At 41.8% G+C, this 27,680-nt stretch overlaps 1 protein-coding gene across 3 annotated transcripts in view; it reads right to left on the bottom strand.

Moving 5' to 3' along the window:
- Positions 1-27,680, bottom strand: part of LOC149307419 (NT-3 growth factor receptor) — a 366,336-nt gene that overhangs the window by 181,162 nt on the left and 157,494 nt on the right. For all 3 annotated transcript variants that reach the window (XM_089539129.1, XM_089539130.1, XM_089539131.1), the window contains exons 8-11: positions 25,033-25,329; positions 9,618-9,641; positions 8,737-8,804; positions 1,537-1,639 (exon numbers count right to left, since the gene is read on the bottom strand). In XM_089539129.1, the coding sequence (XP_089395255.1) occupies positions 1,537-1,639; positions 8,737-8,804; positions 9,618-9,641; positions 25,033-25,329 (492 nt within the window). The remainder of the gene's footprint in view (positions 1-1,536; positions 1,640-8,736; positions 8,805-9,617; positions 9,642-25,032; positions 25,330-27,680) is intronic.

Raw genomic sequence — 27,680 nt, 5'->3', positions numbered from 1 at the left:
GCTTAGTCTGCACAAAGTAATTAACATTGGAAAGGGCTAGGTCTTCCTATCACATAGAGGAATGGGATCCATTAACCAACCCTCATGCACAAACACAGTAGAACATAGAAATCCTACGTTTGACTGGTGGGCCGTCTCAGAATAGATGCCTGATCTGAGGATACCAATTTTCTTTCCCATCCCAGTCTCTTTAAACATCTATTTGATGGTGTGTTCCTTTAAAAAGAAAATGGCATACAATGCTAGAATGTGTGCACTTTTGATAGATATAGGTGTACAGACTGCATGAACATTCTGCACGTATTTCTGCAAAAGAGAAGACAAACTGGTGTGGAACAAGGAATAAATGAGCTTATGGAGAAAATGAGGAGTCTGACAAAATGAGCTTGACTGATTGGCCCATCACCATTCAGCAAGGAGAGTCTTGAGCCCAATCCACCAGCTCAATCCACCATCATCATTCCATAAGCTAGACTCTTCTGAAGGACAGCACCACATGCAACCAGGTTTTACATGACCCAGTTCCTCCTCACTAAAGTAGGAAATTCACAACACGAGTGTAAATAAAGAAGGAACAGAGTGCTGGCCTCCAGGCTAGACTGTTGCTATTTTAATGCCCTACTGTTCAAGAAGTGCTCAAAAGCTGGGTGGAGGTGGATGAGTGAGAGAATGGTGGCTCAGGAAGACTAAAAAGACCTCTGATGAGTGCCAGATCTTTTGCAAGTTGTCCGCTTGAAGCAATTAATGTGCTGCAACTACATCCATCCACAACCTTTTACTTGCCTGGATAAGGCCACTCATAGCCATCTGTCATGCTCTATAGGATGTACAAGATCAGGATAGGTCAGACGACAATTATTTAGGAATTTAAGGGGGTAAAAGGTAGGGAAATCCTACTTTCATTACGTGTCTACACCTAGAAATAAATCCCTCCCAAAAAAAAAAGTGTAAAACCAACATCATTGTAAATCAGACAATGTTCTCTCATCACATATTCCACAATTCTCAAAGTGTATAATAGCAACAATATGTATATTATTGTGTGTATGTGTGTGTGTGTGTGTGTGTATTCCACAATCCTACAATAGATAGAGATACCCTGGAGGTTGAGTGTTACATAGACCTTGAATGAGAAGACATTCCTTATAAGGCTCACCAGCATTCTTCTTGCTGTATATCTTTAGACTCATAAGAATGGAGTCCCCTGGGTTGTCACTTCTTCAATGGAACGGATACACTAAGCAACATGAAATCAGCAACACCAAACAAAGAGTAGGTTGAAAACCAATGATTAGCACTGGCGACCTACAGTCGAAACTGCACATAAGCTATCCTTCCGTGCTTGAAGTCTCTGCATCATGCCACAAATTCTTGCTTTAGATTTGCTTCCAATGCACAGTTGGATTTCCAACAGGAACATTTGTACAGATGCCAAACCAATGTCCATCAAAAGACAAAGAGGAGATGAAAAGAACACACCCCCCCCCAACCTCCCCAGAATATAATACATTGGGAGATGTGGGGATTGACTTGTACCTTTCATTCCAAATTTTGATCGCCGACCATATTTGTTGATCATAATGAAGAGGATCACCAGGAGGACACAAGCAAAGGCCGCAAGTCCAACAGCTATGGATACCTGTGAACGGCACAATGAATATCAGTATTATTTCTGAAACGCTCAAAGTGACTTGTTCTCCACTATGTACATCATATGATATTATTACAACTCTATAGTGTTATAATGCCCACACATTCTATTTGAAGTGAAAGATAAATGCACAAACGAAAAGAGAAATCAAACAGGAAAAGGAGAAAGAATATAGGATAAACACAGAACAAACAATTCACGCTGACAAATCAGGGCTGCTATTGTTTCTTAATTTGCTATCTTGATTTCAATACCACAAAGGAAGTTGACAGATCCAAGTCACTTTATTCATATATACAAATATATACATATTTTGCAAGCGCCTATGGTATACCGGGAACATTAAAGGAATGCAAAACCTCTGTAATAATAGTAGAATATTAGTAGTAAAACTGTACAGGAAAACAAGATCAACAGAGGTGTTGAGTGTGGAATGTTCTTATCAAGCAGACATCACAGTCTTGTCGTTTTTTTAACAACAGAGTCAAGGAAGTCTCTGTAAAATGGTGAGATGTCAAGGGTTTATTTGCAACAAAAACAACTGCAACAATAAAAATGCTAACCCTTTGCAAAAAGAAACTTAAACGCGAAGGCAAGGTTTTTTTCTCTCTAAAGGGTGAAAATTCCATACTACTTCCATGTGAGTCTTTCTTTCTGCCCAGAAACCCTTTCACGCATGTTTCCAAAAGTGTTGTTGTTTTTTTAATGTGGACACTTGCGCCCATTGGCTAAACACATGTTTGCATGTGTTACAGACTTCTCTGCAGTTTTCTCGACTCATTTTTCAAATGTTCATTCTTTTTTCTTTTATGAAATTCAACTCAAGCTCAGAGTATTGAGAGGGCAAGAGAGATACCTGAGGATACCTGCATCAGCTTCTTTTCCAACCAATGATTGTTTCTGATGATTGGCTTCAACATGAGATATATGCTCTCTGTGTTTCTTGTTTTAAACTGGAAGTGTTTGTTTTAAGGGAATTTGCACTGCTGAATTTCACTGATATGGAAAAAACACTGGCAAGAGCTGCAACACCTGGTGGGCTAGGGATATATTAATATGACCCCTCCAGCCCCTGAACCTTGCCCCCCCCCCCCATAACACAGCCATACTTCTTACTTTTCTGGCTATTTATTTATTTACTTATTTCTATGTATCTATATGCATATATAGGTGCCTCTCCTAATGTGTGGATCTGAGATCCATGCCCTCAACTTTCCATGGACAGGTGAACTCCATTATTTGCAATGGTGCATGCGCCCTTGCCATGCACATGGGGGTGTGCTCCATTCAAGTCTATGAGGCTTGAATAAGCCTCCGTTTTCGTGGGGGGGGGGGGGACTGGAACTGTTCCCTCGTGAAAACGGAGAGCCAACTGTATACACTGCTGTCTCCGTTTGCATTTGTCTATCCGTTATCCGTATATATATATATATATATATATATCTGCCCAGAAAGGATAAAACCACACAAAAAAACCCCTGAATCTTTAAGGTCCCACAAGATATTCTTTTATTGCTGCTAACTCAGTGTGCATTGTGGGATATCTAATTTGCAGAATTAACTCCCATTGTGGCATTTATGCTTGCCAGCTTGGTTGTTTATTTTAGCAAACAATTTAGGTTGCAATCTCCCAAAGTTACACATGGCCCAACAGTTTGTATTTACTACTGAGGGATCTAATTGTCTGATCTCTGTCCTTTGTAAACTCTTGTGTTCCCCCCCCCCTTTTTATTTTTATTTATTTATTTAGCCTTTTGGAAAGACTTTATTAAAGTTGCGATCGTGTGATGTGCTAGTGCTGTTATTCTAAGAATCTAGAGACGTCCTCAGAGCCTTACAGAAGTAAAATCTCCAAGCAAGGCAGAGAATATATTCAGCAGCATCCTGTTAGTGGCACGTCTGTGCAAATGTGCCTTATGCACATACATGTCTCCTTCTGGATGAGGCACAGGCAACTATTCTCAATCCCTATGTGCTCTGTCTAAGAGGCCTCCCATGGCAGCTGTTAACCCTCAGGAGGACTGGCAGTGGCATTGGTATTGGCAGCTGGAGCTTACCTGTGGGAGGTGGAGGCAACTCAGACAATGTAAATGAAGCTGCTCTGGGCTCTCAGGGGAAGTAAAAGAAGGATGCCCTCCACCTGGGAACATTCCATCATTTCCTCCACCTTTGGGCTGAGATCAGCTAATTCTTCATCATCTGTAATTCCACCCTTCTCGCTGCCTGCCTCACTGGCAAGCAGCTAACAGTTGGTGGTGCAAGGGAAGACATGGAACTGCATATGCAGACTCTTAGGGGGGTTACAGACTGCCAAAAAATACGTATGGAATACGTATTAGGGTTAGGAAGGGGTGGTGCTTCCGCACCCCCCTAACCCTAGTACGTATTCCATACGTACAACATGGCGGCGCCCCTTCCACATGGGGGCCGCCATGTTTATGTATCGGACGCATAGCGTCCAGACGTGTTTTGGAGCTCCTTTTTTGCTCCACGCGGGAGCCACACGGTGTGGCTGCTGCGGCTCCCGCACGGAGCAAACGGCGGTGGCGGCAGACCGCCTCAAAGCGGCGGTCTATAACCCGCCCTACTTAAACTAGGATTTTGGCCATTATGTCTCTGGTGCACTGAGTGACAGAGGACTGCTTTGCATGTAGAAGTCCCAAGTTTAATTCACAGGATACATCTGTTAAAAAAAAGCTGCATTTTCCAAAAACTGTAAAGTAAAAAGTGATTTTGTAAAAATCGCATTAAAGCCTCAAAGAAACAATTTCACTGTGAAAGCAGTCAAACATTGCATGTTCCAGCAGCACAAGAGTCGAGGTGGGTATGGATTTGTTGTTAGTTTGGATCTGACCCCTATGAACGGAATTCAGAAGACACACAAAGAGTCGCACTTTAAAGGGTAGAGAGAATATGGCTGAAGCTCCTTCTCAAGCACACATTGGAAAGGAGATGCAGGTTTTCTATCATATACAATGGGAAGTGGCCAGAGAGGATGTTCAAGGGCAGAAACATGATGTAGAAATAGCAATTGTGTATCCGTTCAAACACATGGGGCTGGGTGGAAAGACAGCAAGGAAACTTAGGGATGAAGCAGGAGAAAAGGCAGGCGAAAAAAGAGAACAGGCAGGATTAGCTCCAGATAGAAAGCTTTGCTGGAGGCACCAGCCTTTCCTTCTGCACATATTGACAGAATATTTATTCCTGGCTTTTCAGTACACAGACAGCTTTCTCTCAGGGGTTCTTCCCTCTGCATATGAGAAAATATTCATCATGCTTTGTGCAACTTGCTCTGCTTGTAAAACCCCTTCCTTTAAAAATGAAATACATATCACATAAAATAAAGAGATGTTTTGTTCCTTGCAGGCTAGTGCCTGATCCAGCCTTGGATTATCCTCATGCTTTTATTTATACATATTGTATCTGATCAAGTCTGCCTAGAGATTTTAGACATTTCTTTCTGACAACAGACAGCAAACTGGCACAGAAGGGGATATAGAGAAGAGAGTTAAGTTTCAAGGCGCTAAAATAATTATTTTATTCTTGCAATTATCCCAATAGGTTTTGGCCTAGTAATATTTAATGGCCTTCTTCAGGGGCTGCAAAAAGATAAAGGAAAGAAAAAGGAGAGTACATAAACAACAAAAATTAAAACAGGAGACATGTTACAATGTACCATATTAATTTTGTGTACATATATCTTGCATCAAGATGCATGTCAAATGTCTCAATTTTAAAAATGCCTATTAACCCAAACAAACCTATACAAGTACAAAATATTACTTGCAATGCAATTTTAAAAACCCCTGCAGGGATTCCAAACAGAATGTTTCCAAACTTATGCCTTGCAACTGATAGTTTGAGAAGCAGGAGGCAGAGCATTATACCGTTCCATTTTTTCTCCAAGGTGTACCAAGCACATTCTTATCATAGCAATTACACAACAGAGCAAAAATTAGGGGATATGTCAAAACTCCGGTTTTAAAATAGTTGGATGTACTCTAAGTCCACATTTAGACCATGTGGGACTAATGTGACAAGTCTCAATATCCATTTCTTTTTTAAGCAAGGTGCGCTCATTCTGGGAAAATAAGTTTCTCAGGCACCAAAAAGCACAGGATCTTAAAGGAGTGATCGTGTTCCAAAAAACAGTCAACCAAGGGACATCTGATCTTCTGTTCTTGATATTGCCAAGATGTTTGTTCAGGTTTGACACTGCCTTTTTCTGAGGCTGAGAGATTTGTTGGCTTGCCCAGTGGATTCCATGTCCAAGCAGGGATTTGAACTGTGGTCCTCTGGAGTTCTAGTCAAACACTCAAACCACTATACCACACTGCCTCTTCTATACCCTTATTGATCCCTGCTTTTCCCTAGAAAACATCACTCAAAGTCCACCTTTGAGCGGATGCTGTTCTTCCTAATTTTTATTAATTCATCAATCAGCACTAAATTAAAAGCAAGCAGTTTCAGGGCCTAGTAGCATTTCGAATGTAGTCATTAACCTGGGAGAAATGAAGGCAATAATACTTAAAGTTTGATCATGTTTTTACTGTTATGATTCTTCAGATCTGTAGTTTTCAATAGAATGCTGAGCATTCAGATCCATCCCCTGAACCACAGTACTATCCTTCTCTATCAGCAAATTCTAAGTACCTCACCAAGCAAGAAGTTTCACGTTTCTGTAAAATGGACACACTAGTGTAACTGTCTGTTGTTGTGTGCCTTCAAGGTGTTCCCAACTAACGTTGACCTGAAAGCTAATCTATCATGGGGTTTTCTTGGCAAGATGCACTCAGAGAGGGTTTGCTTTTGCCTTCCTCTAAGGCTAAGAGTAAATGGCTTGTCCAAGGTAACCCAGCAGTTTCCATGGCTGAATGGAGATTCAAACTCCCATTCAGAGTTAAAGTTCAACACTTATCCAGAGTCATAGTTTAATACTCAAATCACTATACTATGCTGGCTCTCATGATATAACAGTACAGTGCAGTAAATATACTCTACATCCAACTCCACAACTCTTGTTGTACATACGGATACACACAGACACACCAATCATCATTTTGTGATCTCTAAACACATCCAGTCACGATGAACCTTCAACTCAGTCCAACAGGGCATTTTCTTCCCACAAAGTTGCGAAGTAACTTATTGGGAAGTAGAGTAGACACAGAATAAGAGCTCTAAGGTAGGTATTTTATAACATTGTCACCTGAAGAGTTGTAAAAAATGATCCCTAAATTTCAGCTGCCAGCCACATACTGTACAGTATTTTTTAAAAGGGAAAAGGTTTTTTAAAAAACAGAGAAATTGTCATCACTCTTTCTTCTTCTTTTGGAATAAAGGAAGGCTGACAGCTACTCAGAACAAATCTTCCATCCCATGTGAATATGTGTTTCTGGCTTGGGATGTATGCGTATTATGGAATCTGCACCCACAAACAAACTTGTGAACTACTCTGCAATACCTTGCAGAATAATTCTCCTTTGCGCACTACATCAAAACATGTTTAAGATATGTTTAAAAGCATATTTATCCATACATCCTTCTCCATTTGATCCAGCTCTCCATCTATTTCTTGCATTTTGACAAATGTGTTTGTGTCTGGTGCACTTGTTTACTCGGTCTGTTTCATATTTTATGAATATACAGCGCTCATATTTTATGGATGTACAGCGATTTGAATTTTATATATATTTATAAGCAGTATATCAATATTTGAAAATAGAAAAAAATAACTAAATACTCTAGGAAATTGTTGTTCTGTGCCTTCAAGTTGTTTCCACTTATGGAGGCCCTAAGGGGAAACCATCAAGGGGTTTTCTTGCCCATGGAAATATGCCAGATTAAATCACTCTATGGAAATATCCCAGATTAAATCACTTAGTGCAAGGGTTTTGTTTTTGAGGAGAGTTAAACTGTTGAAGAGAGTTAACCCTTGAGGATGGTTAAGCTGATTTAAGTTAGTTTTTTTCCCCTTCACAAAACACTGGAAATAGAGGGAATATATGCATGAATGCATATATTTATACCAGACTTCCCCAAACCACTACCCTTCAGATATGCTGGATTTTAGCTCCCTGTATCCCATAACCAGCAAGGGAAATGTGTAATATAATGCAACCAGAGAACCCTAGGCTGAGAAAGATTGGAGCACTGGTCCAAAATTAACAAATATAATTTCAACAGGGAGAAATGTAAGTTGTTACATTTGGATGGGAGGGAAATTAAATACACATTTGGTTTGTAAACAGTAAATGTCAAAAGGACCTAGGGTCTTGTAAGACAAACAAAACATGAATCAGCAGTGTGATGTGGCAACCACAAAACCAAAGCAATTCTTGGTTGCATCAACAGGAGAATAGTTTTCAGACTGTGGTAAGTAAAAATATTACTCTATCTTGATCAGACCTACCTGGAATATTGTGTCCAGTTCTTCACACCAAGGTTCAAGAGTAATTATAGCAAAGTTCAAGGAGGATATTGAAAAGGAAGAATGTGTCCAGAGGAGGACAACTAAGAGGATAAAAAATTAGAAAACCAGCTCACTGAGCTGGGTATGTTTAGTTTGCAGAAGAGAAGACTGAGAGGTGATAGGATAGCCATCTTTAAATGCCTGAAGAGATGTCATATACAAGATGGAGTGATCTTGTTTTCTTCTGTTCCACACACCAGAACATGAACCATTGGATTTAAATGTTGAGAAGAGAGACTCTACCTAAACATTAGGGAGAACTTGTTGGTGATAAGAACTATTCAGCAGTGGAACGTGGAATCTCCTTTGGATGACTTTATACCTCCGGTGGTCATTTATTGGAAGTGTTTTGGTTTTGTAAGTCTGTGTGGGGTTGGATTCAATGGATTTTACTGTTCCTCCAGACTATATTATTCTATGAGCCACAACCTACGACTGTGACCTTATCTTTCAAAATTGTCCTGGGCAACTCGCAAAAAGTACATAGCAAGAAACAACGGGTATGATTCTTTGGAAAGGATATCAGAGAAAGAACTCAGAGGTAGCTGTACAAATGTCATGATGGTGAACAGCAAAACCGTACTTTCCCCAACAACTGTCCCACAAGTCTTACCCCAAACGTGTCTTCCTCTGGCTTATGCGTCACTGTGATAAGAGGGCTGGGACTTGGACTATACTCGACTGAAACCAAAGCAACAAAGACAAAACAGTCACTCAATAAATTATTGAGAAAAATGCAAACACACCTAAAATGCTTTACTTGAAATAATTATTTCAAAAATATAAATGATTACATGAAAAATCCTTCCTCGTGTGCCACTGCTTTATTTTCTCTCTTTATTTCTGCTCCCTTAACCTCCTACAACCTGCTTATTTCAGTCACTCTGCCAGTTGTGCCACCCTCTGACACTGGAAGTCTTCTGCACCTTTCCGCAGCCTATATTATTTATTATTTGCTATCTCCTAGAACATTTTCCCATGATAATCTTCTGGAATACCCCTTCCATTCCTTTTCCTTCAGAACCCTCCGCAAAATCCACCTCTTTTGTTTTCTCCCTTGTAGTATAGGCCCAGTGTCACCAGTAGGCATGATCTAATAGATGAGGAATAGGAGGATTTCCTACCCACCTCTTCTTATGAATCAAGGTGGGGAACAACACATTAAAATACAACATATGGACATATAACACATAACATCAGTTAAAATATGTATAATGAGTTAAAAGAATTTAACATCAGTTAAAAGAGCATACATATTATAAAAAACAACAACAAGTGATTCATAATTTTAAAGACTCATAATTTAAAAATCATATGGCTAGGCCTGCCAGAAAAGAGCATTATATACCTAGTCTTACAAAGTTTACTGTTTTGTTATTTATAAGGAGAGTGTGCTGCCCCATGCATTCCCAGGGCTTCCATTCCCTCCCTATCAAATTTCACCTCCACCAGCCCAACATTTCTGGCTATAGTTCAGAATAGGATGACACTTACATGTCACAATTCCATCAGAAATACCTGCAAGACAAACAAATCAAAACAAACAGACAAAAAAGAAGAAGAAAAAGCAGCATGGTTATTAGCACTATCAAAAAACCACATCAGTGTTCACACTATCAGACTCAGAGAGCCCTGAGCAAAGCCTCCCTTTCATATGTAAAGGTTCTTCTTCTTAAAACATGACATGCATACATTGCTTCTTTCAAAAATAGATTAGCCTGTATCTCCTTCTCAAACAAGAAGAAAAGGGAAAGAAAGGGAAGCCTACAAACAGTCCCACAGGTTGGGTCTCCCTTATTCAAAATGCTTGGGTCTAGAGGTGTTTTGAATTTTGGATATCTGGGGGAAGGACGTAGGAATACCTGTATTTGCATGAAGTATCTTGGAGAAGAGACTGAAGTTTAAACACAAAATTCATTTATGTTTCATATATACACCTTATACACATAGCTTGAAGGTAATTTCATATAATGTTATGTATTATATATATATATATATATATATATATACACACACACACACACACACACACACACACACACACACACATATATGTATTATATATATAATGATATATATAATAATTTTGCCTGTGAAATAAAGATTGTGTACAGAAAGCAAACGTGTCACTATCCCAGCCACCCATGAAGAAAGTCTTGGTTTCTTGAGATATTTTAGATTTTTCAACTTCCAGAAAAGAGACCTCAATGGGTCAAAGAATCAACATCCTCGGAGCACAGACAGCGACACCACCTGACTTTCCCTGAGGTTTTCTTACTCCATCTGAGCTCATCTGCAATTCTTTACAGTCGCTGGAGAGGTGAAATGGATTTTCCCAGCAATGGTATATATTATGAGCTGCCCCTGTTGCAAAGCAAGGATCTGGAGGGGGTTAATCTTGAATAGGTTTTAATAAAGTCCTTTTGGTTTTTATAACAGATCTGCTCCTTGCTGAGATGATTACTGCTAGAGCTGAATTGTTAACATGGATTAACATCTACTTGTATTTTTGGAACGTCTCTAAGGGGCATGACTTATGGAGATTATCACAGCTGCATGCATGGCATGGCCACCATACCACTGTCTTTGAGAAGATGGAGAAGGTCACTGGTGGCATGAAGGACTTCCTAGGAACACGTTAAATACCATGGAGTCTTTGTCCTGAATTTGACATGCCCTGAATCATGCCAAGGAACATGAGAACTTAAAATCTCTCAGAATATTACACTGGATCAGAAGACAGAGAAAAATACCCAATTCCTACTTTCAAAGGAAATATCCAAAGCATATGGTGAAGCATGGTTTCCAGTCAAAGAGTAGCCACAACACTCTCCCTGTTCTCAGTTACCTTTTTTCAAGGGGAGAGATGCAAAGGGGAGAAGGACTGGTAAAACAAACTGAGATTGAAAATGGATGGGCATGATTACAGGAGAGATCCAAATTCAAAGGGGGTCTCTATCTTCTAAAACTTGGAGCATTTGTGTCTGAGATTCCATCAGTCTGAAGTTACCTTTCATCATTTCCAACATACTTGAGCCCCATCTTGTAAATAGCTCCCCAAACATTCTTATCTCATAAAACAACTATTAGGCCATCTATATAACCACAACCACCTGCACCCCACAAACACATAGCACCCCCATATACACCACCACCATATTTATTAGCCACTTGTTATCTACAAGAGAGTGAAAAGACAAGGTCAGCTGGAAAGGTAGTCTACTCACTACAGGTAAGCAGAGCTCTGATTCTGTGCATTGGAACACAGACTTGTCAGATTCCTGGTCTATCTAAACAGTCCTTTTATTCATTTACTGACAGCAGTTCTCCAGAGTTTCAAAAAGTATTTCTTCATCCTAGCTGCAAATGCCAAGGATTGAACCTAGGACCTTTTGCACACAAAGCATGTACTCTGCCATTGAGCTATGATGCTTCCCTATGCACCAGGGGAGTCGAAGAAAGCTGTTCTGTGCCCACATGACCTGCCCAGACATTTCGTTCTTTTCTAAGTCCTTGACTCATGAGGCTCGACATCTTCAAATAAATATTTCCTTTAGTCCGACACCCAGGCAAACTCCTCCGTACAGTCTTCTAATGCCTCTCAGTGACACTCACACTTATACGCGACACGGGAAAGAAAGCCAGATATCCAGGCACCCACAAGCAGAGAGCATTAAAACCTGATGCGAAGAGAACCTGACATGGCTTTCAAGATCGAAGGTGTCCAGAATGATTAAGCAGGGCTCTCTGTGAAGAGTGGCATCTGAAACGCAAGGCAAAGATAGGACAGTACAGCCCCTAGGGAGGGTTGGAGCTTGGAATGAGCAAAAAATTTCAGTTGACAAAGAGGGATTTGGTTAGGCAGAGACACCCTTCGCCAAATCAGCACTTTCTCATCCTGATGTAGGTCACAACAATGCTTGTCTCTGGGGAAGTGGATTTTTCTTCTTCTTCTTTGGTCATAATTTAAAGTTGCCTTTGGAACTCAGATCATCATTTTTTTAAAAGAACAGTTTTGACGAAGTGACACTTTGAGAAGACAAGTAGCTCTAGCGCCCCAATCTATTTATTGCATTTCTTCACATGGCATTACAACTTTTCCTCAGTTATTCCAGAATCTAATCAAGGCAGCTCATTGTAACTTACTTTTAAACAAAAGCAATAAATAAATCATGAGTGAGTAATACATTAAAATCAGATTTATAAAGCAATGATCTCAAAGGTACATTCACACAAATAAAATGTGAGCAAAAATGAAGCAGTTCTACAAGAATTTCATTCCTAAATAGCCCCTTGGAGTCTGGTTTTGGCAGAAAAAAAAGGTCAGCCAAAATGTTGATGTCCAGGGAAGTCTAGGGGATCAAGACCTTCACAAGACCTATCACATGCCACATGCAAACTGTGGCCCATACGCACACACAGACAGAGAGAGAGTGTGTTCTGGATGTTAGTGCACTCTGGAAAAGAGCCTCTAATAATAATCCTAGTGACCAATCTCCAAAACTGGTTGGAGAGTAAGTTCAGAAGGACCCTTTTGTATAGTATATGCTTTGCATGCAAGAGATTCCAGGTTTAAGCCATAACATTCCTCCTTTTAAAAAGTAGGTAGGTCAGGGGAGAGACCTTCTGCTATAGACACTGGAAAGCATCTGCATCAGAAGAGTTGCATCAGGGTTAGAAAATTTCCTAGGCCTGGAGAATATGCCCCTCTCCCTGGACCTGCCACAGGCTACTTATCCCCCTCCCCAGGTCCTTATTATTATTTCTTTAAACTCCAAGTACCTCTTTTTAAAGAAAACTTTGGGAGTGCAAATTTTCACTAAAACAAGGCTGTGTGGTGCCTTTACGAATGGCAATTCCCCACTGCTATACAGAGGGAGCAGGAGTAGTACAGGAGTAGTACATGAGTGAGTAAGGAACCTGAACCTTCTATGGCTACATCTACACTGCTGAAATAATTACAGTTTGACATCACTTTAACTGCCATGGCTCAATGCTATGGAATTCTGGGATTTGTAGTTTTGTCAGTTATTTGGCCTTCTCTGTCGGAAAGCTCTGGTGCCACAACAAAGACTTACAACTTACAGGATTGCATGACAGTTAAAGCAGTGTCTGACTGCATTAATTCTGTAGTGTGTCAGCAGATGCTGCGTGGCGCTTCTAGGAATGGCAATTCTTTGCTGAGCATTTCTCACAGTTTACTGGATAGCAAAGAAGTAGCAGTCCAAAGAGGTCAAGAAACCAGAACAATTAGTCAGGAACAAGGAATATTAAGACAGGAAGAAGAACACAGGAAAAATAGTCAGAATCCAGATGGAAGTTTCCAGAAAGCAGGGGAGAGTCTCCAAGCTGACTTTGGTATCCTTCGCACAGAGGGAGATATAAACAGATGGTTGAATGGGATGGATGGATGGATGGATGGATGGATGGATGGATGGATGGATGGGTATATCATCTCAAGGAGCTATGTTTTGCCCTATTATTTCCATCTGTTGACTTCCACTTTCCAAGTACTGAATGACTCCTCTGGTGGTCTTATCCCTATGTATAAAACAAGACCTTGTGAAGACCATGACAATATTCCCTTATCAATCCATTGAGTCATCCAATTCCTCTCTTTCTTCAGATGATGCTTCTCCCCGACCATTTGGGCTGGGGAGGAGATTTTGCTGGCCTCTCATTAGAGACCAGCATGTTAAAGGAAAACAGCATGCTCTGCTGGCTGTTGGCAGAGGAGGGGGCGGGGTTTAGCTTGCTTGGGGCTTCCCTGCCCAAACTCCTCTCACTTGGCTTCAAACGCTGGAGCAGGAAGGAGGCCTCAGATGCCTGTTCCTGCCCAGCACTCCTTTGGCCGGCCTTGGAGAAGAGGGGCCTGAAAGCCAGCAGGGAGCCAGCTGGCCTGACTGTGGGAAGCCCTTGGCAGGACAAGAGATCTCTGGAGGCTAAGTGATGGGGCTGGGAAGGGGGCTTGGGTCCTTCTTCACAGCAGCCCTCAGTTGGGCCTCTGGGGGAATAAGAGAATATCCCCTTCAAGCTCTGTGCCTGCTGCCTTCCTCCCCCTGTTAATAGTTTCAGTAGCAGCCATTTGGTTTGAGGCTTGGCAGCCATTTTGTATTGCCAGCCATTTCATATAGCTGCCTTGCAGCCTTGTTGTGGGAAGAAGGCCTGGGGCTCAGTGAGGAGGGTCCTTCCACTGCAGAGGGCCCCAACTTTACATAACAATCCTCAATCAGACCTATTCCACTGATACCTTAAAGGACTCAGATCCTGTCTGATGTTGGGAGCTAAGCAGTGTCTGCCCTGGTTAGTATTTGGGTGGGAGACCACCAGTGAATACCAAATGCAGCAGGCTATATTTCAGAAGAAAGAAGTGGCAATGCCACCTCTGAGTCTTATTTTAGGCTAAAAATGTTCATGCTAAGCTGGGTTTGCCCAGAAGGTTTTTGTAGGGGAGTGTGCCCATAAACACAAGAGCAGCTGGTGTTTCATTCACTGCTGGCTGCCTCCCTTGCTGCTGAGAAGTGTGGCAGCCATTTTCTATTGGCAGCCATTTTGTATAGCTGCATTTGCAGCCTTCTTCTGGGGAGGCCTGTGGCTCAGGGAGGGTGCTATGCATCTCCAGGGGCCCTAGTTTGGCATAACAATCTCTAATCAGTCATTTGGGAATAAAAGTTTTCATGCTAAGCTGGTGTTTAATTCATTCTATAACAGCATTCAGTGCTGGCTACCCTCCCTTGCTGATTTGGTTGAGGCTCAGTAGCCATTTTGTATTGGCAGCCAGTTTATATAACTGCATTCCCAGACTTGTTTGGGGAGGTCTCTGGCTCAGTTGGGGGGTCAAACAACTATAGAGGGCCACAGATTGCCATAACAATCTGTAATCAGTCATTTTGGATTAAAATTTTCATGCTAAGCCAGGTTTGCCTGGACATTTTTTGGGAGGGAGTCTGCAAATAAATGCAAGGGCAGCTGGTGCTTAATTCCCTTTATAACATCATTCTGTGCTGGCTACCCTCCATTACTATCAGTGTGGCAGCCATTATTTTTTATTATTATTCTTTTTCCCCAGCCATTTATTATTGTCACATTGTCAGCCTTGTTGAGAGGATGTCTGTGCTTCTACAAGGGGTGTCATACAATTTCAGGGGACCCCAGTTCCACATGTCAAGTGTTAATCAGCCATTTTCAAATTAATTTTTATGCTAAGCTGGGTCCAGTATGGATGATATTTGGAGGGGAGTCCACCGTTAAATACAAGGATGGCTGGTGACACAAACATATACATTCATTAATGTTGGGATGGATGATATATTATGCAATTCAAGTTTGTTCTGTTCAGTATGGCCTTTGTTTTTTGGAGCACATCCTTATAATAGGAACTATCATTTACTCAGTTAAAGTAATTGCTAATAGCTCCAAAGAAAGGAATAGAGGGAGAAGGGCCCTGCCCCCAAAGAGGAGGATAGTGATAAAGATATTCATTGGGATTCAGTGCTATCCAGGTTGCAGGCTTTGGAATCTGAGAGGGTGGAATATGTTCCAAATGCATCTTCTGGGCATATGTCAGCTGTGATGTTGGAACAAAAGAGATTATTTAACAAAGTTTGCTATCGTCTTACTCCCCTTGAGCAGTTACAAGCCCAAGATGAGGGTTCTTCGCAGTCAATGTGTCAGGAGGCTTCCAGAGGGTGAGCGAACTACAGTGGATGGTAATGTTTCAGACATTTCACCAGGTGAGGAACTTGAGCAACAGTTTCTTTCATCACTGGTCACTTGACCACGGGGTCCAGGCCAGTTGCAGGCTGTATCACAGCCTAACCCGATACCTGGGACTTCCATGGCTACAGGGGTGCCATCTTCCCCTTCTGCTAGGCCTACACAAGGTGAGCGCTTGCATAGTGGACATCTGGTCCAGAAAACGCCTGTTTTATCTTCCTTTCATGGTTCAGGACCAACAAGCCAACAACAAAAACTGTTATGCTGGGAGTTTGGCTCACAGGGTGTCTGTAACCGAAAGCCCTGTAGGTTTAAGCATGAATGCTCATTGTGTGGAGGGAATGAATCCTTTAATAACTGCACCCTGATAAGGGGACAAATGGGACATAAGGACCAAGATACGAGAAAGGTAGGTGGCCCTGCCACCCCTGCTACAAAAGGGACCTAGCTCATTAGATGCTGATACCTTCTCTATCTGGCTGAAACGTTATCCCATCAGAGAGGCTGCATTGTTCTTGTTAAAAGGTTTTACTTATGGTTTGAAGATCCCCTTTTTGTGATATTTCGTCCCCCTTTTTGGCTCCTAACTTAAAATTAGTTAGGCAAATGGGAGACCTGGTATATAAATGATAATCAAGGAAGTTTCCGAAGATAGGTTGATTGGACTCTTCCAGGAACCTCCTGTTCCAGACCTGTGGGTCTCTCCATTGGGATAGTCCCTAAGAAGACACTGGGGAAATTCCAGCTTTGACATCATCTTTCTTTTACCAAGAGAGACTGTGTTAAGGATGCCATTCCACACCAATTGGCTACTGTTAAATATATCTCTTTGGCACTTCCATGAGGGAAGTCAACAAATACGGATTGAAAGCAGAGTTGGCAAAATGTGATATTCAGCTTTTCTCCTGTTGCCAGTTCACCCAGGCAAATTTGATTGGTTAGGTTTTAGTTTTGGTGGTACATTTTATATGGATCTGACACTTCCTATGGGGTGCTGAATGTCTTGTTCAAATTTTCAAATGTTTAGCACATTTTTGAAATGGGTGTTTAAGACCAAATTGGGCTTAAAAGGGGTTATACATTATTTAGATGATTTCCTGTTCACGGGGGCATCTAGCTCTGGACAGTGTCTCCAATTACTACAGTGTTTTGAAACATTAGCTGGAGAGTTGGGGGTTCCTTTCTCACCAAAGTAAGACAGAGGGCCATGCCAATAGCTTACCTTCCTAGGTAAAATTATAGATATGGTTAACCAATGCTGGTAGAGGGTCAACTGCTTTGCTTCCCTTAGAAAGGCAACACTAAGGGAATTTCAAGAGCTCATTGGCCACTTTAATTTCAACTTTAGGGTTGTGGCCCCAGGTAGGGCCTTCTTAAGATGTCTCTGTGATGCCTTTGGTGGGATTTCACACCCTTACCATAGGACAAGGTTGATGCAAACTATCCACCATTTGATCTATTCTTAGATAAGTTCAGTGGTATAACCATTTGGAGAGAGGTTAAGAAGCTAGATGCCCAGCTACATATTTTCTGATAATACAGGTTCAATAGGCTTTCTAGTCCACTTTTTGAAAAGATGGTATGCCCACAGGTGGCCTGTGCAATAATTACAATCAGATATTACTTTAGACTTAACATTCTTGCAATTGTTCCCCATTTTAGTTGTCGTACATTTATGGACAAGCGAGTTGGCCAACTCTGGTGTGACAACATGGTGTTTGTACAAGTAGTGAGTTCACTGACCTCTAGATCACATAAAGTCATGAGATTAAAATGTGCATTCACATTGCATTGCTTGTCGCATAACATTCTCTTCGCAGCCTCCCTGGAATTGATAATGAGATTCCTGATTCTATTTCTTGTATGCAGATGGAGCGATTCAGGCAACTAGCTCCAGAGGTGGCAGATTCTCTACACCAGAGGTGGCAGATTCTCTACACCTGATGCTAACGGACATATGGAATATTGGCAGGGAAAATTCGTTCTGGCTTTGGGATTGTTATTGACGCCTGCATCAAAGAAAACCTGTATTGGGGCGGCCAATGAATTTATGACAGTCCAAAGATGCTCAGGGTTGGCTGACCGGTACCCTGTGTCTGTTATACATTTCTTACAGTTTTGTGTGTCCTTACATGATAAAGGATTAACAGTTTTGTCTAGACAGAACAGGCTTTCGGCTATAACCTTTTGGCTACAGCCATGGTACTTCAAGTGATTTTAGGATACATAAGCTACTGGAATGACGGTACAGGGAAGCTATAATAACTAAGGACCCACACAAGCTTCTGTCACCCAATATTTTAAAGGGTCTCAGTGTTATTTGGCCATCTCTATCCACTTCCTCTTATAAGGCAATGCTTTTCCATGCAGCCGCACTAAATGCCTTTTTTGGCATGCTGAGGATAAGCGAGCTAGTGGTAGCTTCAAGACAAGATTTCTCCAATAAGGCCCTGTTATTTCAAGATGTTACTCTATCCGAGCAGTCTATTTTCCTTTTTATCTATTCCTCCAAATCAGACCAGGCAAAAAATGACAAGGTGCTGCAACTACTATCATTCAGTGATAAATTGCTCTGTCCTGTTAGAGCTTTAGACAAATTCCTACAAGATAAAGGACATACCCCTGGCCCTTTGTTATGCTATTTGGATGGGCTACCAATCACCAGGTTCCAGTTTTGTTCAGTTCCAGCAAGAATATTAAATTGTTTATGCCTTAATGGAGTTGTATTTGCCACATACTCCTTTTGTATAGGGGCTGCATCTACAGTGGCTGGCTTGGGCGTACATCAACGAGATATGCAGAGGGTCGGTTGATGGAATCTCAGGTCTATGGGTCATGTTTGCGACCTCTGACTTATTGATGGTGTTTTTGTATGATCTGTTTCAGATGCAGTACACCCTGTGATGAGACACCATGTGTGGATCTGCGGACACATCATGGTGTTCTGTGTGGTCCGCCAAGCCAGGAGGTGCCATTTTGGAAGCCAGCTGGGGCTATCAGATAAGGCCATTGTTGAATGGAAAGAAAAACGTGTCCTGTGGTGGCACGGGCTACTGTCTTTGGCGAAGGCCAGTTTCTGCTCCCTCTTGTTTTGGAGATACATTTGGGAGGCAATGATTTGGTTTTGTTCAATGGCAGGGCCCTTCTTTGTCAAGCCATTCATGACATGCGGTGCATTCATGAGAGATGGCATTTTGTTATGCTGTTAGAGTCGGCAAAGCTGCCACACCGAGTTTGGGGCGGTGGAGGTGATCCACGCCTTTACAATAGGGCCTGTAAAAGGGCCAACAATAAGATCTGCAAGGCTATGAATGGAGGACTGGGTTTCTACCTGGTTCACGATGATATCATGTTGCTTAAGCCTGAGCTCTACTGAGCGGATGGCATCCACGTTTTTGAAGTGGGGAACCAGCTCTTTCTTCGAGATCTGCAAGCAGGGGTTTTGGCTGTTTGGCCAGCCTTGTGGGGGATAGGGGCTAAGCCGACGCTTGCCCCTTATCTGTGGCATAGGCGGGGGGAGATAGATGTTTCGGTGAACACCTCGGCACCCTCCTAAAGGGTGAAGCTAGGTCTCTGGAAATCACGTTTAGGTCTTGCGAGTAAACGTGAAGGGAAAGAGACTTGCCTTGGGGCTGGCTTGAGATTTAAATCCTCACTTAAGTCTGGCGAGTTAAGTGGGGGAGTCTTGGGTTGGCCTTCCGGATGCCGGCCGGGGAGCAACCCAAAGTATGGATTGCCCTTGGGGCACAGGTGTTTTCGCCCTTTGGAAGCTGGGGAATTGGTCTTGGAGCAGACCATCTGCCAGCTGTTCCTACACAAGGTTCTCCCCCCTGGTTTTTTGCAGTTCTCGAAGAAATAAGTTTAAATAAGTTGAGTTAAATAAAGTTGCCCATTTTATAATCCAGTTCTCTGTGTCTGGTCTCATTATTAATGAGTTGGTCAGCAATGCTTCTCCCCGACCATTTGGGCTGGGGAGGAGATTTTGCTGGCCTCTCATTAGAGACCAGCATGTTAAAGGAAAACAGCATGCTCTGCTGGCTGTTGGGAGAGGAGGGGGCGGGGTTTAGCTTGCTTGGGGCTTCCCTGCCCAAACTCCTCTCACTTGGCTTCAAACGCTGGCCCACCCTCCCACCTCGACATCAGTGTGAAAATTAATTCTGGTCGCCTCGGGGCCGGGTAGGAATTTTCTCCCCTTTCCAAGGGTTTTTTCGCCTACCCCACACTGTTGGTTGAGGACTTTGACAATTGGCATGGGTGTGGTCATAAATAGGTTCCACGCATAGGCGGGGGGAGATAGATGTTTCGGTGAACACCTCGGCACCCTCCTAAAGGGTGAAGCTAGGTCTCTGGAAATCACGTTTAGGTCTTGCGAGTAAACGTGAAGGGAAAGAGACTTGCCTTGGGGCTGGCTTGAGATTTAAATCCTCACTTAAGTCTGGCGAGTTAAGTGGGGGAGTCTTGGGTTGGCCTTCCGGATGCCGGCCGGGGAGCAACCCAAAGTATGGATTGCCCTTGGGGCACAGGTGTTTTCGCCCTTTGGAAGCTGGGGAATTGGTCTTGGAGCAGACCATCTGCCAGCTGTTCCTACACAAGGTTCTCCCCCCTGGTTTTTTGCAGTTCTCGAAGAAATAAGTTTAAATAAGTTGAGTTAAATAAAGTTGCCCATTTTATAATCCAGTTCTCTGTGTCTGGTCTCATTATTAATGAGTTGGTCAGCAATAATATTCTTCCAATATTAAACTACTAGTTATTTTTCTCCTCTCTCAAACCAGATACGTATCACAATATGTTATATAAATATCTAAACTGTACCTTGATTGCAACTGTCATGGCATAACCAGATTGCAAACTGGATTAACAGCAATGCCTTTTGACAACAGAACTCTGGGAATCATTATGTCAGGAGGCCAGAGAATTAGTGATTTAGTAATTGGGGTAACTTAATGCTCATCCCATTACAGTTTCCAAAATTCTCTGCTGATAGTCAGGAGATCAATAGCATGGTGTAGTGGTTTCAAATTGGACTATGACTCTGGAAATCAGAGTTCAAATTCCCACTCAGCCATGGAAAGCCATTAGGTGACTTTGGATATGTCACAGACTCTCTCAACCTCAAAGAGAAACCTCTTCTGAGCCAATCTTGCCAATAAACCCCCATGATATGCTTGCCTTAGGCTCCCCATAAGTTGACTTAAACACATAGAACAACAACAACAACAATAACAACCCAGGGGAGCCAGCCACTCTTGGAATATACATTTCTGTTTCTTACTTTAGATAACAGCTTAGGTTCTATACTTGTTCAGTGCATGCATATTAATGTGCTTAAGTTAAACAAACAGAAATATATGTAGAGAATCATCAATAGCAATGTTCAACAAGTGATATTAAATACATCTTAATTACCTGTACAGGGAGGATTTCAAGCCACAGTTAAGCATTCGCTTATCCTTAAAGCACAATTGAATGACACCTTAAGGCTCTGATCTCCACCAAAAAAAAAGAGGGGGGGAGGCTTACCTGTGTGCTAAATACTATCTAATCCTCGGGAAAATGTATGACATTACATGCTAGTTAAATTAAGAACTTCTTTTCATCTTGCAAAGAGTGGAATATATAGAGTTTGATGCAAAGAACCCTAATTATATTGTGCGCAAAACAGCTGAACAGTTAATACAAAGCATTAACTTTGTTTTGAAGTAGAAGAATGCAGACAGGAGGTATATGTAGAGGGACTGAAGAGAATGAGTCTGCTACATTTCCAAAAAGCATTTTTTTTTTGTTATTCCAATTCAAAATTACCTAAAATATTGGAAGCTGCCTTTTATATTGTCAACCTATTGACCTGTCCTACTCCGCTGTTGTCTACGCTGACTGTTAACAGTTCATCAGTGTCTTAGGCAGAGAAATGCATTCATAATTTGCTCCTTCATCTTTCTAACTGGACATTGTGGAGACCGAATCTGGCACCTTCTCTGTACAAAGCAATCTCCTATCATGCTTTGTTAGTTGAATCTCCTTGTGAATACTGATGGGAGTGGGCTGCATGAGCAAAACCCTGTGCGTATGCATTGTCTTAATCTGAGGCTGGATCTACTCCAAATTTCATCAAACAGGTTCAAGGACAGACAAGAGCAGCCTAAGCCACTAGTAAAGGAATGTATTAATGAATAATGGATGGAGAAGGGATCCCACAACAATGAGATTTCATCATTCTGTCTACCATGGAGGGCTCTGATTCACAGCAAACATGCTCTAGAGGCCACCAAAGATATTTCTTGCAGTGGAGGAGATAAGATATGGCTCCCAAGCTGGAGCAAGTGAGGTTGCCATGTTACCCAGCTGGCCAGAGTTCGCTATGGTTCTAGGTATGCTATTCAGTTTTTGGACAATTAGATGGCTCAGATGGTGAGCTTTCTTTCTGTTTTTCTTTAGACAACCCTCTAGTCCGTCTAGAAACCCAAGATATAAGGAATATATAGAGTCCTGGGATGAGCTCATTCGGACTTTCAGTATGTAGTCAATGAGTAAAGTCTCAAAACACACAAGTCAGTTAGTCACAGTCTTCTCCATCTTCTCATTTTAAATCTGAGGCAAGACACCTTTTGCCACCCAGATGTTTTGGACTAAATCCCTGAACATAGACCATGCTAACTGAGGATTCTGGAAGCTGAGGTCTAAAACACTGGGGCAAATTGTTCCATTCCTCACTTAGTTCCCAGTAACAAATCTATACATGTGTAAATTTTAGGAAAACCTGTGCCTACTTTTGTCTTCTGGAATATGACCATAATGATTGATTGATCGATCGATCAATCAATCAATCAATCTTCTATGTCACTGCATTTCCTCTTTGTAAAGCAATGAATAAGTAGCAGCCCTGACCCTGCATATGGGAAACTAGCATGTTAAGAGAAAGGATTCCAGCTTAACATTTCCCCGCTGAACTAATTTTACACAAATGAAATTGTTTTCTACCAACTTAGCTATGCTGTTTCCCATCCGCAGCAGTAATGTCCAGGAATGGTTTTCAAACCTCATTTGCTATTTATGTAATCTAGGCCTCAGACAGACAACTTATCAGCCTTAAAGCCCGAAATACATTTTCCCCCTTATTCCATCTAAATTGGCTTGGACCTCTGCAGAGAGCTAGTTCTCTGAGGAAAGGATTTAGGTTTTAATGGGCTATAGCTCATGTACAGAGAAGGCTCCATGTATAGTGCGGTATAAATAATAAATTAGAATACCATTGTTATCGCACTCGCTGTGTATAGTAAAATGTCCCATTTTGCTGTGGGAGACAGCAAAGGGTGCTTTATTTTCTCACAACGGCATTTCAGATGGCAACAAGCACGCCTGAGTCAAAATTAAATTTAATACAGGGGCCTGTTTAAACCAAAGCTGGAAGCACTACACAATCCATGTTAATACACTGCACAAATGTAAATTTGATGTTTCCGCTTATGGAAAGAAACAATAAAAAGAGAAGACACATTAAAAAGAGAGCCCTGACCTCCATTGTGAGCAACTAGTGGTCCTCTAAAAGGCTCTGTGGGCTGGAGCATGACTTTGGCACAGCTTCTTGGCCTCTTAGGATGCATGCAGCATTTAAACAGCATATCTCCAAAGTGATCTGAAGCAGCTTTATTTTGGCCTGTCTCTTCGGGCCCTGTGTCTCCCAAAAGACTCTACTTCTTTCCTTCAACTAAAGAGAACACCTAGAGAGTTCATGAAGAGGAATTCTCAGATATGTAGATATCAGCTAAGATTAAGCGCTCCAAGGCTAACAAGACCTCCCCCTCTCAAACAAGTAGGAGGTTAGGATTGTGCAAACCTAAGCAACCTCACTCTGCTTCTGAAATCCTTGCCATTTCAGAAGATTAAATTAATTCAGAGTCCACTCCTACCAACACAAAGGAATCGACCTGTCCACAATGAAGTAGAGACTTTGCATTGCACTTCCATGTAAAATTTTCCCCATCATAGTGTGCTAAATTGCTGGGAGAGAATTCGAAAGCAAGGGAAACAACTGACTAGGTGAAATCTCCTGTTTCTGGATGAGATGCATGAAAATTTTGTTTAGGAAAGGAAGGGACACTGCTACCTCCATCTGGGAGATGCAAATCTTCACTCATTTCAGCCTTTCATGGAAGAACAAATAATTTCAGAAGTCTTCTCTCAGATGGGTGGAGTTGAAAAGGTTTTTACACATTTCCAGTGACTTTTCACACCAGGATTTACTTTTTGAGAAACTGATTTGTGCCAAAACCTTGAGTTCTACACAAACACACAACAGTTCTTCTACACAGCAGTGTATTTTTCACAAGAAGAGTTTTTGTTCGTTTTTCATATGCAAAATTTTCTTAACATTGTGCCTTGATGTGTTGAGATGCTTTCCCAAGTCAAGAAAATTAGTTAGATCCCAACTCCATCACCATTCAGTATTAGCATTAGCCTCCCATCTCCTTCAGATTCTTGTTGCTGTGTACCTTAAAATCATTTCCAATTTATGGTGACATGGGATTTTCTTGCAAGATTTGTTTAAAGGGGTTCTTGCCTTTGTCTCCCTCTTAGGCTGAGAAACTGGGGTTCCCAAAGATCACCCAGTGTGTTTCCGTAGCTGAGCAAAGGTCCAAACCCAGGTCTCAAATCATAGTCCAATGCTCAAACCACAATGCCATACTAGGTCTCATCCAGCATATATTGCACTAATCCAATGTATTTTGGTGTTTTGTGTAGAGAGAAAAACAATTGGGGGGGGGGGGGAACTTACACAATGCCAAAACTCACTGAAAAATGCGTAAAATCATTGTAATGCCACCCATTAGGAAGAAAACATTTGATGTTTGTTTGTGCAGGAATGAAATGAGCAAAGATTGATATTTCCTGGTTTAGCCTCAAACTTCATCTCAATTTCCTCACTCAGGGCTCTCTGGCCGCTTTACCCAATTTCTATTTAAAGGCAGAGTGGGTCAGGGAAGGAAGGTGAAACAAACATACTATATATATATATATATATATATATATATATATATATATCCCCCAACATTGAAATATTCTTCACATTCAGGATCACACAAATTTGATAGTAAAAAAGAAACTGAATGTGAAAGAAATGAAAAGTGACAGACTCTTCCATTCCAAGAAAGAAAGAAAGAAAGATCTACAAAAGTGTAGGTTGTTTGTCTCTCACTTGGAAAGGGTTTCTCCAGGAAGTGTCCTCTGACAGTCTGGTTGGCTGTCCCCAGATAGTTGGTGGCCACGATGGTGTAGTTGCCATTGTTGTAGTGAGTTGGATGGTTGAAGAGCAAACAGCCATCGGAGACTTCCCCTTCCTGGAAGAGGTCCATTCGTATGAACTCCGTCTCTCTGAGAACCTGGCCATTGTAAAGCCAATGGATTAGGGGTGGGGGGTTCCCATGCACCGAAAATTCAATGCAGTGCTCCATGTGCCGGATGGGCTCCAACAAACTGATGATACGGGGAGGATCTAAACAGGAGAAGAGACAGACATAATGTGAATGGTGGTCCATAAAAGGCAAAACCATCTGGAAAACCAAAGCTTTCTAGAAAATGTGTGATCAACTGAACAATCAAATATTTAATCCAGATTGTATGGGAGAGTGTGAGCCAAAAGATGGATGATAAAACTGTTTTCTTCTTCTTTGTATTTAGATGGTGGAGAAAAAAATAGGAAGAGATCCTACCATTCAAACTTTACCCCAAATAGTCAATATACTATCCTATGAAGGTAGGCAAGCCTGAGCAGAGCCAGTCCATAAAAGGTACACTGAATGCTAGGGCTGGAGGAGGCTATGGAATACAGTATATAAAGCCAGTAGCTTATTTTCAGTGAGTACAGATAGGATCAGATAGAACTAGAGACAGTGGCAGGGCAGTTAGGAGCAGATTAAAATTTGAGGGAAACAAATAAGATGGGGGTCAGATAGAAGTATTAAGTAGTGGTTCCAAAACTTTGGTCCTCCAGCTGTGATGAACTTCAGCTCCCAGAATTCCTCACTATTGGCCAAGCTGGCTGGGGCTTTTGGGACTTGAAGCCCAAAAGACATGGAAGACCAAAATCTCTGAATCACTGTGAAATAGGACAGTAAGTGGGGAACTTTAATTTAAAGGAATTTGAGAATGTGGAAAGAGTTTATGGGGAAAAGTATTACTTTTTTTAAACTGAAGTGTTACCGCATACTGTGTACAGCACCAGGTATATAATTTAATCTACTTGCTATTCAATAAATCATTACTGTTTTCATTCTCTACATCTCTGTCTGGATGTTTTCACTGAAGAATTAATGAAGAAGATGGATTACACATTACCACATTGAGCCCAATGACCAGCACTTGCTTGCATACTGTAAGTGCCACTGAGGTTTGGGAACAAGATCAGGAAGGGATTTTAAGGGTAAAAGGGCAAAGGGATGGGAGCCTTGAGCTAGAACAGTAGTGTCAACTAGGGATCCTTTACACAACTTCAACTTTAAGGCTTGTAAGTGAGACAGGAGAGGAGCATTCAATCCTTAAAAATCAGGGAAATAGCCATCCTATAGAGCCTCCTGACAGGTAGAACAAGGGGGCATAGTGGTTGTGTCTTTTCATCAACCTAGCATCACTTAAGCCAGATTTTCCTATTCTAAGAGCCTGTGCAGACCGGCCATAAAGGCCAGCCTAGGGGCAGAGTCGGGGGTGGCATCTACATGACGCATGCCTCCACTGTGGCATGACAACATGCGTCGTTCCACATGGTGCACAGCATCATGACGCTCCTTTGGCACTGCATCCACACAACGCAGCACCTAAGGAGCACCTTAAAGTTGCGGCATCATGGCTATTGTGCCCTTTCCAGGGTGCAAAAAGGAGCTGCTTCTTGCCTCTCTTTTTTGCACCCTGGAAAGGCCACATTGGGGCCGCTGCATGCGGTTGCCATGGCATCAATCTGGGGCAGCTGAAGGCAGTTGCAGGCCACCCCTTAGGGGCAGTCTACACAGTTCCCTAAGTCTATATTAGGATGCTATTGTATTTATTCTTTTACTAGGCTGGCTAGTACTTATGAAAGTTGCACCCCCAAACTTCTAGAGAAATCTACCATATATACTCTTCTATAAGCTGAGAAATTTATGCCCAAAAACTGACCCCAAAATTCCAAGTTGACTTATTTAATAGTATAGTAATGTGATATCAGCTCTTTGAGATTTCCACATACACTGGAGAGCACTTGCTTTCTCTCTTGAGCCAAGCAGAAAAAGTCCTGGGTGATCGGTTGCTTTTAAATAAAACAAACTAATGGTCCCTCTCCTGCCCATGCTGGCTGCTGCTGTCTGGGGAGTGAAGGGTGAAACCAAAATTGAAATGCTGAAGCAAGAAGCCTCAATTAGAGTCCTTCTTGCCATGTGCACATATACATACACTGAAGGACCCTCCAAGTTTTACCATCGATTTATCAATAGGTCATGGCAAAATCCATAATTTTGCTCCCCAAAACCTGCCGCCGACCTATACATGAGATTGACTTATAGTCAAGTATATACAGTAGGTTAGGAAAGGCTACTTTAAACTAAGCTTGGTATTTACATTCAGGGTAGTGAAATGTTATAATGGGGTTCCCCACTTCACTAGACTTTCAGTGTATCCTTGTGAATGAAGTTCATTCTTTAAATGTAGACTCAATTTCCCCAAACTGTTGCTCTCCAGACGTGTTTGGCTTCAACTTCCATAATCTCCAAGCCAACATGGGAATTGTATCTCAACACGTCTAAAAGTCACCAGGTTGGAAGAAGGCCAACCTTTGGATGGTGAGTACAGAAAAACACAGAATATAGAACCAGTGCA

The sequence above is a fragment of the Sceloporus occidentalis genome, unplaced genomic scaffold, assembly GCF_023333645.1.
Source record: "Sceloporus occidentalis isolate IW3139 unplaced genomic scaffold, rSceOcc1.0.p SCAF_9, whole genome shotgun sequence".
NCBI classification, from domain to species: Eukaryota; Metazoa; Chordata; class Lepidosauria; order Squamata; family Phrynosomatidae; genus Sceloporus; species Sceloporus occidentalis.
Note: the sequence above shows the minus strand (reverse complement) of the source record. Positions and strands in the feature narration are given on the sequence as shown.